Source organism: Perna viridis, chromosome 1 (assembly GCF_037379345.1).
Source record: "Perna viridis isolate PV_CMFRI_1.1 ecotype Kerala chromosome 1, ASM3737934v1, whole genome shotgun sequence".
Taxonomy (NCBI): Eukaryota; Metazoa; Mollusca; class Bivalvia; order Mytilida; family Mytilidae; genus Perna; species Perna viridis.
This window is the reverse complement of record NC_142445.1, coordinates 9,547,063-9,562,623: the sequence shown is the minus strand read 5'-3', so window position 1 is coordinate 9,562,623 and position 15,561 is coordinate 9,547,063. Positions and strand designations below refer to the sequence as shown.

General features: G+C 31.6%; 1 protein-coding gene across 6 annotated transcripts in view; it reads right to left on the bottom strand.

The window, feature by feature from the left end:
* The window catches only part of LOC148627148 (plexin-A4-like), a 219,591-nt gene that overhangs the window by 154,970 nt on the left and 49,060 nt on the right, over positions 1 to 15,561 (bottom strand). For all 6 annotated transcript variants that reach the window (XM_088568591.1, XM_088568599.1, XM_088568559.1 and 3 more), the window contains one exon: positions 7,847 to 8,932. In XM_088568591.1, the coding sequence (XP_088424717.1) occupies positions 7,847 to 8,875 (1,029 nt within the window). In that variant the 5' untranslated portion in view covers positions 8,876 to 8,932. The remainder of the gene's footprint in view (positions 1 to 7,846; positions 8,933 to 15,561) is intronic.

Below are 15,561 nucleotides of genomic sequence, written 5' to 3'. Positions count from 1 at the left end.
AGATGTAAGTGGGAACTATTTAATCCTAGATGTTGTTGTTCAAAAACAAAAATGACTCTTGTATGTATATATGGGCCAAATACAGACTCCCCTGATTTTTATGATATGATTTTTTCTGTAATAGATGACTTTGGTAATGAAAATTTTGTTACTTGTGGTGATTTTAATCTTGTTCTCAACCCTTATTTAGATTATCATAATTATTTACATATTAACAATCCTAATGCTAGAAATAGGGTTCTCGAGTAAATAGAAGAAAGAGATCTATTTGATCCTTTTAGGGAATTTTTTCCAAGTCTACGAAGGTACACTTGGCGAAAATAACACCTTTCAAACAGGCTAGACTAAACTTCTTTCTTCTCTCAGAGAATACATTAATTTATTTGAAAAACTGTTCTGTTGAACCTAGCTATAAGTCTGACCATTCTATGATAGTTCTAGATTTAGAGTGGTATCCATTTGTTCGTGGCAAGAGGTTATGGAAATTCAATAATTCTTTATTGTATGATTCAGAATATATGAAAAGTGTCAAAAACAAAATTTCAGATATTAGAAAATGGTATGCTGCTCTTATTTACAACTTTGACAACATTGATACTATGTTTGTTTGTTTGTTTGTTGGGGTTTAACGTCCGAGCAGCAATATTTCAGCTATATTCAGACAATGAACATGAAATGAAGAAAAAAAAAGGATGGGACACAAGGATAATAGGGTCGACAACTTTTGATTGCCACTAGAAAAACGGAGGGATGGGTAAGTTCGGGCAATTTAGCCTCCTGTGGCGGAGAGCAGAGGTTTCTACTTCGGGAAAATACCACAGCAGGGTTCTTTAACGTGCGAGGAACGTGACATATCTCCAAATATGGTGCACCACTATGGTTTGCGGTCAGGTTTTCCGTATTATAGCCTGACAACCCCAGCATGTAACACGCCAGGGGTACCCCATTCCACCACCTGGGGCACACATCTCAGTTGCTCTGTGGGCAGAGCGCCTAGCCCCCGGCTAGGTTTCTGAGCACTATTTAGTCGCCTTTTACGACAAGCTTAGCGCTGCTGCAGGCCTATTCTTTTAACACCCGGACCTGCACGGGGCTTGATACTATGAATAATGAGGATATTCACTTTTGGATAAATATGCAGCTATTTCTTGAAACTTTAATACTGATGGAAATTTGTGGCAAAACCATATCCAACTGTAGTTTTAAAAAAGGGAATCGGAGAAAAAAGAGCATGACTTGAAAAATAGAATTATGCAGTTAGAAGCAGGAATAGATGAACATTCTATTGATGAATTAGAAAGTATGAAGCATGAACTTGAAAATCTACATAAAGAAAAGATGAAAGGAAAACTAATAAGGTCAACAGTAGTACGATGAGTGGAAGAGGGTGAAAAGCCTTCAATATATTTTTGTGGACTGGAATCAAAAAATTTAGTAAGTAAAATTACTCAAAAAGTAGAAAAAGATGATGGTCAAGTTATAACAGATCAGTTTGAAATATTTGAAGAAGCGAAATTATTTTATGAAAACTTATATCAATATAAAGATTCTTAAACTGGTTGTAATTTGAATGATTTAAAAAAAAGATTTATATCAAACACAATATAGCATTTTAACTGGTGATGAAGAAACAATCTATAGGGTAAAATAAAGCAGGTGTTGTATTGAAAAACAATAAAACACCTGGATCAGATGGATTTTATAATAATTATGTTAAATATATTTCTGAAGTTTAAATTAAGAACATTTTATTTTTACAATAGAATATTGATCGTTACATTCGTTCAAACACGTGTTCTCATCGTAATTAAAATTTTGTTTTAATTTTTTGCGTTCAAGAGAACGGACTCATCGTAAATTTATCATAGCTTTGGAAATCTTGCGTTTCAAAGTGTTATAGTTCAAGTTTCTTTTCTTGTACTAACATTTACAAGCAGTATGGATGTTGAATCGGATTGTCACGACTCACCTTCAGAAAATCAGCCATTTTCCAACATGCCAACAGCTAGGATTGTGAGTGATATATCTTCTTGTTCTCACACAGAAAAGGTCCCAAGTAAGAGGAAGTGTTCTTCTAAACCATCGAAAACATAAACTATTCAGGCTGAGGTAGACAAAAAACTTCGTAACATGGAAAATAGTTTCAATGATAAGTTTGATAGACTTTTTCAGCTTTTTTCCCCAAGGTAGTAACTGTCAGAATAAGGAGAGCTCAGCTCTGCCTAGATCTGATGGTCGAGAGGTGGATAACAACCCAGTAGGGGTGCAGTCTGAACAGTCTGAAAGTAGTCAGACAAGGAGTAATTATTTGTCGCACATCTTTAAGGAAGACATTGCAAAACATTAGAGTAGGGTAGGGTTAATATTAAAACAAGCACAAGTAGATATTCTTAAAAATTCTTGGCGTAGCAAGAACCCTGATTGCATTACATCTTACAAGAAGAATACAAGAACATTTTCCCTATACATGATAGTGCAGTAGAGTTTTTGAAGGTTCCTACTTTAGATGATATTCTTGATCCTATGCTTAAACAAACTTAAACAAAACTTTCATTAGGGTTCATAATAATCAAGGAGAAGTCAAGTATGATTCCAACTCAGAAAATAACTTATCTGGGCAGTTTTTCATTTAGACAAGGGATTTGTACATCCAAAATTGGAAAGGGTACAAAAAATTCAAGTCTTGATTCAGATTTTTTCAGGTCAGACAGTGGCTTTGGATAATCTAAAAATTCTGGGTATGATGGCTTCTTGTGTGGAGTTAGTACTAAATACTCGTCTACACATGAGACCCATACAGTTACAGGCAGTCGATCCGGAAGCAGTGGCTCTGGATGCACTGTCGATTTCATGGGAGAACATGTTCGTTTACATTTTCCTTCCAATTTGTCTAATTCAGACAATATTGAAATATATCAGGCAGTACCGTTGTCAGGTAATTTTGATAGCTCCTCAGTGGTCAAGGAGAATTTGGAATCCGGAGATATTGGAGTTGTTGATAGCTCCTCCCCTCAAACTTCCATTACAGGAAAAATCTGTCGAGTCAAACAGGAACTCAGATTTATCCTCCAGATCCACAGATGTTAAATCTGAATGCTTAGCTTCTTTCGACAGAAACTTCAAAGCAGAAAGTTTTTTCAGGACCAGTTAGAGAGTTGCCCACTGCTTCATGGAGGCAGGGAACTCAGAAGGTTTATTCCACCAAGTCTGTCACATACAATAGCTGGAGTAGTTCATTACAAACTGTTCCATATTCAACATCTTTAAGTGAAGTAGCTGATTTTTGGTTTATTTATATGAATCAGGTTTACAATATAGAACCATATCTGGTTATAGATCTATGTTGTCGGCAGTTTTGTCTCCAATTCAGAATTGTCCAGTGGGAAAAAATCCACACATTTCGAGGTTGATTAAGGAAATTTTTCATTCTAGGCCACCTCAAGTAAAATTACTTCCTGAATGGAATTTACAAATTGTTTTACAAGCTTTAGAAAGTTCAAAGTTTGAACCTCTTGATAAAGTTTCATTAAAATTGGTTACTTTAAAAACAGTATTTCTGTTAGCTATAACTACTTTTAGAAGATGTAGTGATTTGCAGAGTCTAAGAATAGATCAAGGGTCTACGAAGGTACAAGAGAAGGGTGTTACTTTCATAAGACATGGTTCATCTAAACAGGATAGACAAAGCCATTTTGGATGAAAATACATGTTTCTCATTTTGAGGAAAGGACACTTTTGGATCCTAAGAGATGTTTGAAAATCTATTTAGATATGACTAAAGATTTTCGACATAGATTGGAAGCGCCAGACAATTTTAAGTTATTTTTGGCTATTAAAGAACCACATAAACCAGTAACAACAGTTACTATTTCATGTTGGATTGTTCAGGCAATCAAAACGGCATATACAGATAAAAATATGGAAGTTAAAGTGCATTCTACAACAGTGATTGCTCCAACTTGGGCATTGTACAAGGGTGCATCTGTCAAAACTATTTTAGAAGCAGCAGATTGGGCTTCTGAATCAACTTTTGCCAAATTTTACTTGAGGGAGTTAGATTCCCATAAAGTATTACAGTAATGTTTTTATGTTCATGTATGTGTTTTTGAGAACAGTGAATGGCCAGTTGTATGTATATAATTTCTGTATATACTGTTCTGATGTTTTTTGACGTTTGATGTTATTGGTATAAGGATTTTATTTATACAGAGTGTGTGAAAATTATTTGTACACCGCCTACAAGGAATAATACTTTGAAATCAGTTGGAAACTGTGAGTATTCTATTGTAAAAATGAAATATTATTTTATTTACATTTCAGAAATATATTTAACATAATTATTATAAAATGGAAATTTTTAAATTTCAAGACGAGATTTTATAATAATTGTAGTTTTAAATACAGTTCTGAATGGCCCACCACGGCCCCAATAATAATTTTATGAGTGTTATGATTTGAACGCTCATTTAAAACTTAATTGCTTACCTGTATTTCCAGGTGTGTTTCCGGGTGATGACAGAACTGGATGTGGTGAATTCGGATTCATTCGGATGTTTTTAATTGCGATGAGAACAAGTGTTCGAACGAACGTAATGATCAATATTCTATTGTAAAAATAAAATATTATTTAATTTACACTTCAGAAATATATGTAACACTACAATTATTATAAAATCTCTTCTTGAAATTCAAAAATTTCCATTTCCAGCATTTTTCAAATTTTTTTGAAAGATCTTCAACACTTTGTAGTGGAATCTTTAAACTTTGGTTATGATATATGTGAACTTTCTGTTACTCAGAAACAATGAATTATTACTTGTTTACCAAAAGGGAATAAACCTCGTCATTTTGGAACTCACCAGTCAATAAGGTTAAAAAAGATATTTTGTGTAAAGAATACTCAGAAGATGGACTGAAAATGATTAATTTAAATGTACTTATAAATGCACTGAAATCAACTTGGATCAGAGGAGTTTGTCAAAAAAATTGTAAATGGCGAAATATTTTTATGTCTTATGTTGACAAAAACAAATTGTTTAGTTGTGATGGTGCCTATATAAAAAAGTCATATCTTAGATGAAAAATTATTTTTGGAAAGATGTTTTAAGATCTTGGGAAATGTTAATTGACAGAGAAAGAGACACTAATTGGGAATATTTTCTTTCAAATCCTATATGGTTAAACAATATAATTAAAATAGATAATGAGCCACCACGCTTCAAAGATTGGTTTGAACATGGTATTATTTATATTATTGATCTGTATAATTCTGATGGTTCATTTTTTACTTTAGAACAGTTACACCAAAAGTATAGAATAAATATTGTTATGAAATACAATAATTTAAGTGCAGATGTAAAATCAGCAGCAAAATATTTCATAAAAGGTACCACTTTTCTATGTAGACCATTTATCCCTTCTGTATTTCAAAACCTTATTAGAAGTTATAAAGAGTCAAAAGATATGTACAATATATTAGTGAACTAGAGGCTCAAGAGAGCCTGAATCCCTCACCTGGTTAACCATTTGCTTATTTGAAAAACTTGAGGAATCAGACAGGCTAAGTTAAAATCAACTAAACTGTCAAATGCAGGAAATGCCTTTAATAGCATTTTCATGACCTGAACCAGAATTTTGCTAAAGGCAACATTTTTTTTATTTTTTTCAAAAACCTGTCTTATGACCCATAAGTTCCATTTTTAGTATAGGCAGTCATATCTATTCACAGATTAAAAATCACAACAGTCATTTTGAGCACAATACACTAAAGAACTATTATGCTTATCTTCATTCAATGATCTTAAATGATTTTACAGAATCAGATTTTCAAAGTTGTACATGTGAAAACAAAAAAAACAACCAAAAAACTGTTTCAGGGGTCGTAACTCCTACATTAGTGAATGAATTGTTTTGAAAATTTCAGCATAGGTCCTACTCATGATGCTTAACAATTTCACCCATGCCAGAAATTTGCTATATCAACGGTTTTTGAGTTATTTGCAAAAAAACAGCCATTTGACCCCTATGTTCTATTTTTAGTAATGGCGGCCATGTTTTTTCATGAATCAACTATCCTATCGGTCAATTTGTGTGGGATACCCTAAGGAACATATATGTCAACTTTCATTGAATTCTGTGCTCTGGATTTTGAGAAGATTTTCAAAGTTGCACGTGCGAAAAATGAAAAAAAACTGTTCCAGGGGCCGCAACTCCTACATCACTTGACCAATTGTTTTGAAAATTTTGGCATAGGTCCGTCTCATAATGCTGAACAATATTATCCATGCCAAAAATTTGCTAAAGGCAACAGTTTTTGAGTTATTTGCAAAAAACTGCAATCTGACCCCTATGTTCTATTTTTAGTAACAGCGGTAATGTTTTTTCATGTCAGTTCGGTAGTTTCAGAGGACAAGATTTTTAAAAATTTGTCCACGACGAAGACAACAATGAAAACAGACACCAAGTGATGGCATAAGCTCGCATGGCCTTTGGCCAGGTGAGCTAAAAATGAAATCTGTCCTAATGGACAAAAAAAAGGAGTGAACATAACTTAGAATGGAATTGTATTTTTAAGCTTCAATTTGTAGTCAATAAGAACACTAAACTCCAGTGGCTTCAGTATACAATAAACCATTATATACTTACTACAAATAAGCTTCTCTTTAAAATGAAAATTTTTAATGATCCTTATTGTACATTTTGTTGCACAGAAAATGAAACAGTAGAACATATGCTATGGAATTGTAACATAGTTCAAGACTTTTTACATAATGCTGAATATTGGTTTCTTTCACAAGGTTTAAGTATTCCAATTTCATTTTGGTGATATTTCAAAGCTTTCCAAAAATGACCCCCAAAACATAATATTTTTTAATATCAAGAAATATATTTACAATACAAGGTGTTTTAAAAATAATTTATCTATAGTGGCATTAAAATGTAAGTTGCAAGATATGTATAAGATAGAAAAAATATTAACAGTAAAAAATAAGTATATTACTAAGTTCAATATTAAGTGGAGTAGATTCCAAAATATATTTAATGTCTAGGACTCACAATGTATGTAAGTGAAATGAATGATTTATTAATGCATTTCAAATTAGAAAACAGGACTTCTCCTCTTTTGTTCTTGTTTGTTTTTTTTCTCCGATTTATTTCTCCTTTTTTTTTTTTTTTTTTTTTTTTATCCTCCGAGTTTTTTGTAAAAACCCCCATTAATTACAGAAATATTTTTCAACAATAATTTTCAACAATATATACAATTCTTAATGCGTATATGTATTCTCTGTATACTAAATGATGTTGTAATATTTGTGAAAAATATAAGTTATGTGTTTTATGTAATGATGATTGTATATGACTGTTGGAGAACTTAGAGAAAATGAAAAGAAAAAAAATTCATACCAAGTTTGGTTCTAATTGGTCTAGTAGTTTCAGGAGAGAAGATTTTAGAAAATTTGTTAACTAAGATAACGATGATGATGATGGACACCAAGCTCACATGGCCTAGGAATAATAGTTTTACTCAAGTTATCGTAAAATAAACCAAAGTTTGCAGGTGCAAATGACCACAACAACTATGATGCAGACTCTTATAACAGCATGATAAAACAAATACAGCTGCAACATGTTTTCCAGTGATACAAAAGAACTATCCTATAAAAAGACATGATAATTTTCCATAGTAAAAACTACTGGTATATATTGGTCAGATAAAATTTCAAGTACAACATTTTGATCTTACCTTAGTTCTTTCAGTATCAGGAATAACTGTTTCAAGCAAAGACAGTATAACCAATATTGTCATTATAAATCCAAACTATATTGCAACTTAACAAAAACTTACTTTTGCACCATCACCAATAAGTTTGTAGCAATGATTATCAGACATATTAAAACACCATTCATTTCTAGTGACTTTGAAATTTGAATTCTCATTCTTCGTATAAGGACACTTCACTGCATCTTTTCTAGACTTCATGAAAACATGATCAATTGTTTCAATACTAGAAGTTTCATTTGAACAAAATTCATATCGACATATAATGCTTTTTGTTTCATTAAAATAAGCAACAAACAGGAAACTATTCCATATAAATGCATCAACAGCTTCTGTGTATTCAAAACCACCATCAGAACAAGATATAGGTGTATCCTCATAGCTGTTTTTAGTTCCAATAGTAGTACACATCTTTCCTAGTTTAGAATGTCTGTTTTTTAAATGAAGAAAGTATATAAATTTCCTCCTTTTTAAGATGGCTAAGAAGGTTACGTGCTCCTTCAACTCTGATTTATACTGCACATTGTATTTTTTTCCTTCTTTAGGCTGAAAGTCATCAAAAGGTGGGAATTTGAAAGCTTTAACAGCATAACATTTTTTTTCTAAACTATTAGCATCCAAGCATGATGAAGAGCTTATAAGGAGGCGATCAGTACCATCAATTGAAGTAATAAGGTATTTAATTGAAGGATTTTTAGTAATACCAAGTACTCTGTTTGACTTAGAGGCATTGATAAAGCCCATTGTGGCATTAGTTGTAATACAATATGCAGTTAATTTTTCTCCCAAATTTCTGTGATCACAAACAATAAGAACTCCATTCTGTGAAACCGTCAGTAAAAAATTATTAGGATATCCATGCTCTTCTTTGTCATCCAAAAATTTAGGAATACCTTTAATATATTGTGCATCTAGAGATGAGTTCAGTTGGAAATATCCAAAGTCAGATCCTATATAAACATTGTTTTTGTAAACAGCAAAGTTTTTGAATTCCACATCGTAATTCTTATAGGTTTGATATTTTCCATCAACTACAAAAAAATTTCCAATAGAAAGTATGATCCCCAACAAAGAATAAGTTGTTGTCACAGACATTGCCAAATATTTATCTGCACTTAATCATTAATTATTTCACATAAACATCCAGTGGTACTGTAATGAAAAGAAAAATTATATTAGATAAACCAACAGTTATTGAAAGTAATAGTACAGCCTGAAAAACAGCAACACTAAGATGGTGAATTGGTTGCAGCAAATGCTTGAATGGTACTGTTTTTCTCCAATAGAAGGGCAATTGAGACAAAACCTTTTCTTCAGTTATGTTTAAGCATTATTTGATGTTAATTTTGGAAATGACAATTAAAGTAGATAATACCTACCATATTACACTGAGCGTTCTTTCCTGTCATCTTGCAAAATCATAAAGACAAATGTATTTTCTATTAACTACTAGTGTTTAAATGATGTAAAAACTATGTACTAGTGTTTAAATGATGTAAAAACTATGTGTCCAAAATATTTCAAAAAAATTTCTTACAGAAAAATTTGTATGGTTAAATTACATTTATGAACTTCAAAAAGCCCCTTTCAAAAGGAGATAATTGGCTGGAAAATTCTTTCAACAGGGCGATAATTGGTGGGATACTCTAAGGAACATTCATATTATGTTTGGTTCCATTTGGTTTGGAAGGAAATTTTAAAAATTGTTAACAAAGATAGACATAAATGATAGCACATACACTCTGGATCAAATGAGTTAAAATATTGGTGTCCAGACACTTATCTGTCAAGCAAAAATGATAAATTTGAACTTGAGGTCAAAGTTCAAGAACTATGGTAAGCAACACATCCTCTCAAGCTGATCTACCTCATTCAAATATCAAATGCCTTCACAAATTGACAACAAAATGCTTCACTGAGTGTAGCTTGACATTAACACAGAGGTCAAACTCTGAATAGTTGGGGCAAATATTGTTATACTATTCAAGCTTGATACAGCTCTAAATATTGATCCTCATTAAGTACTTGACACAGGATAAGAATTTGACTAGAATCAAGCATCCCTTTTTTTGGCCCCTTATTTATATAGTTCAAGTTAAAACCCGCAAAATCATTTTCAGCCTTCAATACTTCATTGTTCATTTTCAAAATAATCTATTCTTTCTTAGTCATGTAATTGTAAAAATATCATGATAATGCTTGTTTCTTACCTCTTTTTGTTACTTAATTTCTATAACCTTCAGGGGGACTTTTGGTTTAACCTATACTTTTGACTGGATGTGAAATATGGGGTTATGGGAATAATTAAATTTTAGAATTAGAGGTTCTCAGGAGCCTAAATCACTCACCTGGCTTGATAAGCTACATTCTTTTTTTTGTATATGTACCTGTGTCTTTTCATGGATAAAAAATCCCAAGTCATTTTTTTGCAGAATATCCTAAGGGACAATCATGTCAACTTTCATTGAGTGCTATTCAGTAGTTTCTGAGAAGGCATCTTAATGTAATAATTATCAAAAATACCAACAACAAAAATTGTCCACAGCTTCAACAGATTTTCATGAAAATTTGACCACAGGTATGTCACATCATGCTTAACATGTTTATCCCGTGTAAGAATTTGGCTAAACTTTGTCAGGAATTGCTCACATAATTCATGTAATATTACACACTGTACCAAATTGTAACATCAGGTTTCAGTGATATACTTTCAGAGTTGCAATTTAGAGTCAAACATGTCAGAAGTCTTTGAGTTTTCTTCATGCTAAAAAGTAGACCCACTCTAAGACGTAAACCTAATGGTTTTGGATATATATATGCAAAAGAATGCTCTTTGACCTTATGTTCTATTTTTAGTAACAGTGGCCATGTTTTCAGAATGATCAAAAATCCCAACAGTCAATTTGAGCAAGATACCTTAAGAAAACAATCATACCAACTTTCACTTCAACAGCAAAAAACATTAAAAAAGGGCAATAATACCATGGAACAGCATATTTTCATGATAATTTGAATTCAGATAGATCTCATCATGTTAAACACTATTACAAGTCAAAATTTGGCTTAACCTAATGGCTTTTGGATATATATGCAAAACAACTGCACTCTGACCCTATGTTCTATTTTTAGTACTGGTGGCCATGTTATTTTTGAGGATCAAAAATCCCAACAGTCATGTGGTGCACTATACTAAGAAACAATCATTCCACTTTTTATTGAATTCTGTTCTGTAGTTTCTGAGAAGATGTTTGAAAAATTGTTAACAAATGACAGACAGTTCATATGAGCTAAAAAGTTCACCTTAACTTTTGTATTTAATACTCCTGATTCTTATACAAGATGCCCTCAAAAAGCCTGAATCGCTCACCTAGCAAACCATGCCCTATTAACTAAGTAAGTAAAGGTATCATGCTTTGTTACCATGTTTGACAAACAAGAGGTTCCTAAGAGCCTGAATTGCTCACCTGGTTAAATTTTTGCATTTAAAGGGCAGTAACTCAAACAAGGAGTTGTCCAACAATTTTGACTCAAGAACATATTGGTAGGACTTATCATAAAGTTCATATCATCAACTGAAAGTTTCTTTTTATCCATTATAGTTTTCAAGATATTGGCTGAAAATTGCTAAAAATATCATTTTTTATCTTTCAGTGGTAATTACTCTAACAAGAAGTTATCAGACAACTTGGATTTCCACACATTTTTGTAGGCCTTACCATAAAGATCATTTCTGCAACTGAAAGTTTCTATCTATCATAGTTTTCAAGATAATGGCTGAAAATTGAGAAATCAAAGTGCTGATAGCACTGGTGGTTTTTTATTCTTGTGAACAAAATTTCAAAGATTATATGATTAAACGAAACTGTGACCATAAATTGCATTTTAAATACTATTAAGAACTGTCCTTTTTAATATGTATAAACTGAAAGTCAACTTATACTACTGATCCAATTTCACCCACATATGCATATTTTGTTCCATTTCACCTTTTTTCCTAATAAAAAAAATATGTGCACTTACATTCAAAAGCTTTATTAACAGAGTATTTATCCTACATAACAATTATACTTAAATAAAACCAATATCAGCTTAAGTAAATAATTTCTTTGACACAAGATTTTCATAAACTAGACACTTTTATCAATTTTAATTTTCCCATCAATGTCAATTTTACTCGGTTAAAATCACTGCTCTTCACTTCCTGTTTATAATATAATGGTAAAATATAAGATGGATAATTTGACTTATAAGTGTGTTGAAATGAACATATTTAACATATTATATTCTTCCCGACACATTCCTGAAAGAAATAAATTCCTTAAATGTTAATTTATTACTAAATATCTTTCAAGGCCAAAAAGGAGTCCCTCAAATCTTGAGTTGATATGAAGACTAGATCTTAATTTCTTTTGCACAAATAATGAATATTACTGAGCTGATAAATTGCAAGGAACATATTTACTTGTTATATTGTTATAAAAGAGGTACTGAATGATATAGAAGGAATTATATTTGGACTATATTTTTGTGTAGTGTTCAGAGAGAGTAGGGATTTTCCAGTGATAGACCAGTGACTTAAGGTATTTTGATCCTGAAGGATAAAAAACCAATCAAAACATCAATTTTCACCTTTCAAGGCCAATAACAAGGAGTCATCGGATAACTTTGACCCAAGGCAGAATTTTGTTAGCCTTATAATGAAGATCATTTCGGCAATACAATTTGGTTATACCCAACAGTTTTGGAGATATATATGAAAAAAACTAATGTCTGACCCCTATGTTCTATTTTAGTAATGACGGCCATGTTTTTCGATGGATCAAAAATCCCAACATCAGTTCTATGCAGAACAACCTAAGGAACATTCATACCAACTTTGGTTCTGATTGGTCCACTAGTTTCAGAGAAGATTTTTGAAAGAAATAACATTTAAAATAGGGAAAAAACATTGAAAAAGGGCAATAACTCCAACATGGCTTAACAAATTTGAACAAAAATTTGACCACAGATAGATCTCATCACGCTGAACGCTTATAACTATGTTGGAATTTGACTTTACCACATTAAATGGTTTTAGAGATAAATGTGAAAAACTTGTCTGACCCCTTTGTTCTATTTTTAGTAACAGCAGCCATATTGTTCCACAGATAAAAAATCCCAACACATACATGTGAACCTACCGTGGGTATGTCATTTCTACCGGAATGAGAACATTTCTTAAGTCCTACCGTAGGAATAGAAAGAAAATCTACTGCTTTCTGAATAGTCAAAAGATATATATCATTTCTTTGATTTTTAATGAGCCATAAATTTGACAAAAGGCGTTAATTGCTGTTTAAACAGATTAAGGAATGTTTTATGATAGGTAAATAATCACTGCCAGGAGCAATCAACTGATCAGGGTTATCCCCAATTACCCCAATTATAAATCAGTTGTACAAACAAGTTCACTGACCATGAATTTGTATAGTACATTTCAAAATAGGTGTCATACATCTATGTTTCTATGTATATTTGAAGCAATAGTTTCTTGCCTTTTTATTGTATAAAAAAGGAAAGAAGTGCATATCTGAATTTAATATTTAATTTTTTTTTAATTTTACAAAATACTAAAAAGTAAACCGCTTACATGACAATTGAAAAAAAAATTCAAATTAAGGAAATATCATATTTTTTATTTGAAAATTACACTTTCAACTTATCAGACATTAATATGCAAACATAATATAAAAATATTTAATATCAGTATTAAATGATAATAAAAGGCATGATGAAGTACAAATTTTTAAAATTTTCAATTGATATTTTCACTAAACACGCCACTATATGTAAACTGTGACTTCATTTCTCGCTACTTTCTTTCTGTAACCTTTTATACGTCTCTTTTTTGTGTTACTTTTTTGTGCCACTTTCCTTCCTTAACTCGTGTATAACTGTTGCTGTTATATGAAAATGGATTACCTGCTCTAAACTTCGAACTAATTTCTTGAATGCTAAAATAATGATGCATGCATCCTGTGATTGCCATTTCACAACTGTCCAAGGAGACATTGTATTTGACCTTATTGTAGAAATCTGTGTGTTTAAGTAAGTTATTTTGACCCAAAGCTGCTATATTTGATTCTTCCTGGGGGGAGAACTTTTATGGGTGTTGAACATTATGATTTAACCTTGTGTTATACACATGTCATACACGCTGCAGCCGAATAAGATTTAATGCTGAGAAATGTTTAGGTTACATCCACTGCTTGATTTAAATGTTTTCAGCAAGACATGGTGCCATACATTTCATTTTTTCTCTTGATGCTTAGTACTGTATCGGAGAGTTCTTCATGATGTCATCACTTACCTGTCATTTGGTTTTGGTTGGCAAAAAAATTCATTGAGTGGCATCAACTTGAAATCATCATAACGTTTAATTTTTTTAAGATAATTGAAAAATTATTTTTGTTCCCAAAATTGCAAATAAAATTCTTTTTATCCATTTTAATTTTTAAATAGATATTCAGTAGTTAGACTTTATGTGCATGAAATTTTAATTATAACTTTATATGAAAATAGAGGTTTACAAATAAATATCATTACAAGTTTATTTTTCAAGTAAAAGGTTTCTTAATCCACATACAAAATATGAATTATTTCATCTAAATGAAACATTTCACAGAACCAAAATTTGATATAAAATAACAAAGTTATAAAGTTTTGAAAATTGGGATTCTAATCATGAACTTTTCAATTGTTTATTCATTTGTTTATTTGCCAACCAATTTGATACTTAATGACATGCAAATTTGTGAATATGACATCACTAATGAGATTGGCAAACTCTCCTATAGTAACATAGTGCATATATAATGCATATTTTTTGGTATCATATTTACACAATTAATTTGTTAATTCATGCCAATTTAACAGTCTAACTTTTGTAGAGCCACATGTGTTAACAAATTTTAAAATCACCATTTTTGAGGTCTCACTAACCACTTCCTGGTCAAATGGCCACCCCCCTATGTAGTACCAAAAACACACTGAACCTAGACATATGCATTGTAAGTGCATTATTTGTGTGTATTATGATTAAAAGTAGTCAAAATAAAGCTGAGAATGTGTACTTTAAAATTATATATGTAATTAACTACAAAAGTGTATGAGTATTGTTTACATGTGCGAGTAATTTGCCTCCATGCTGTCAGTTAGCAGAACAGGTAAAAATGTGGATTTTCAGTACTATTTATTCAAGTAAATTTTGTGAAGAATTTCTACTATCATCTTACCATTAGCATAATGATTTTGGAAGCCTTATTTTTTAAGCTTCGCAACAGTATGCAACTTTAAGATGTCATTTGTCCTGGGAATTCACAGTGAGACTTTGAAAATTACTTTTTTAACATGTAAAGTAATGGAAACGTTAGAAGTGGTTAGTGAGACCTGATTCAATATGTCAGTTATCTCCCTTATAATCTGCCATATTTCTTTACATTTTCTGCAATTTCAACAGTGCCGTATATTTCCCAAGTTTTGTTTGCAATAGTTATATGAAATTCCACTCCTTTAGAATTTTCATGATTTTAGAAATCTGGTATCAGCATTATTGAATATTTGCTACCTTTCTCCAAATATTTAACCTTGTGGTATTCAGTTATGAAAAAAGACTTGAACGGCGGGTGTTTCTAGAAAAGCAGAGGATGCTTACCCTACCGGTGCACCTGGTCCATGCTTCCAGTTTTTAGTGGAGTCTGAGTTGCTCATTTGCTTTAGTTACTTTGTATGTATGATTTTAG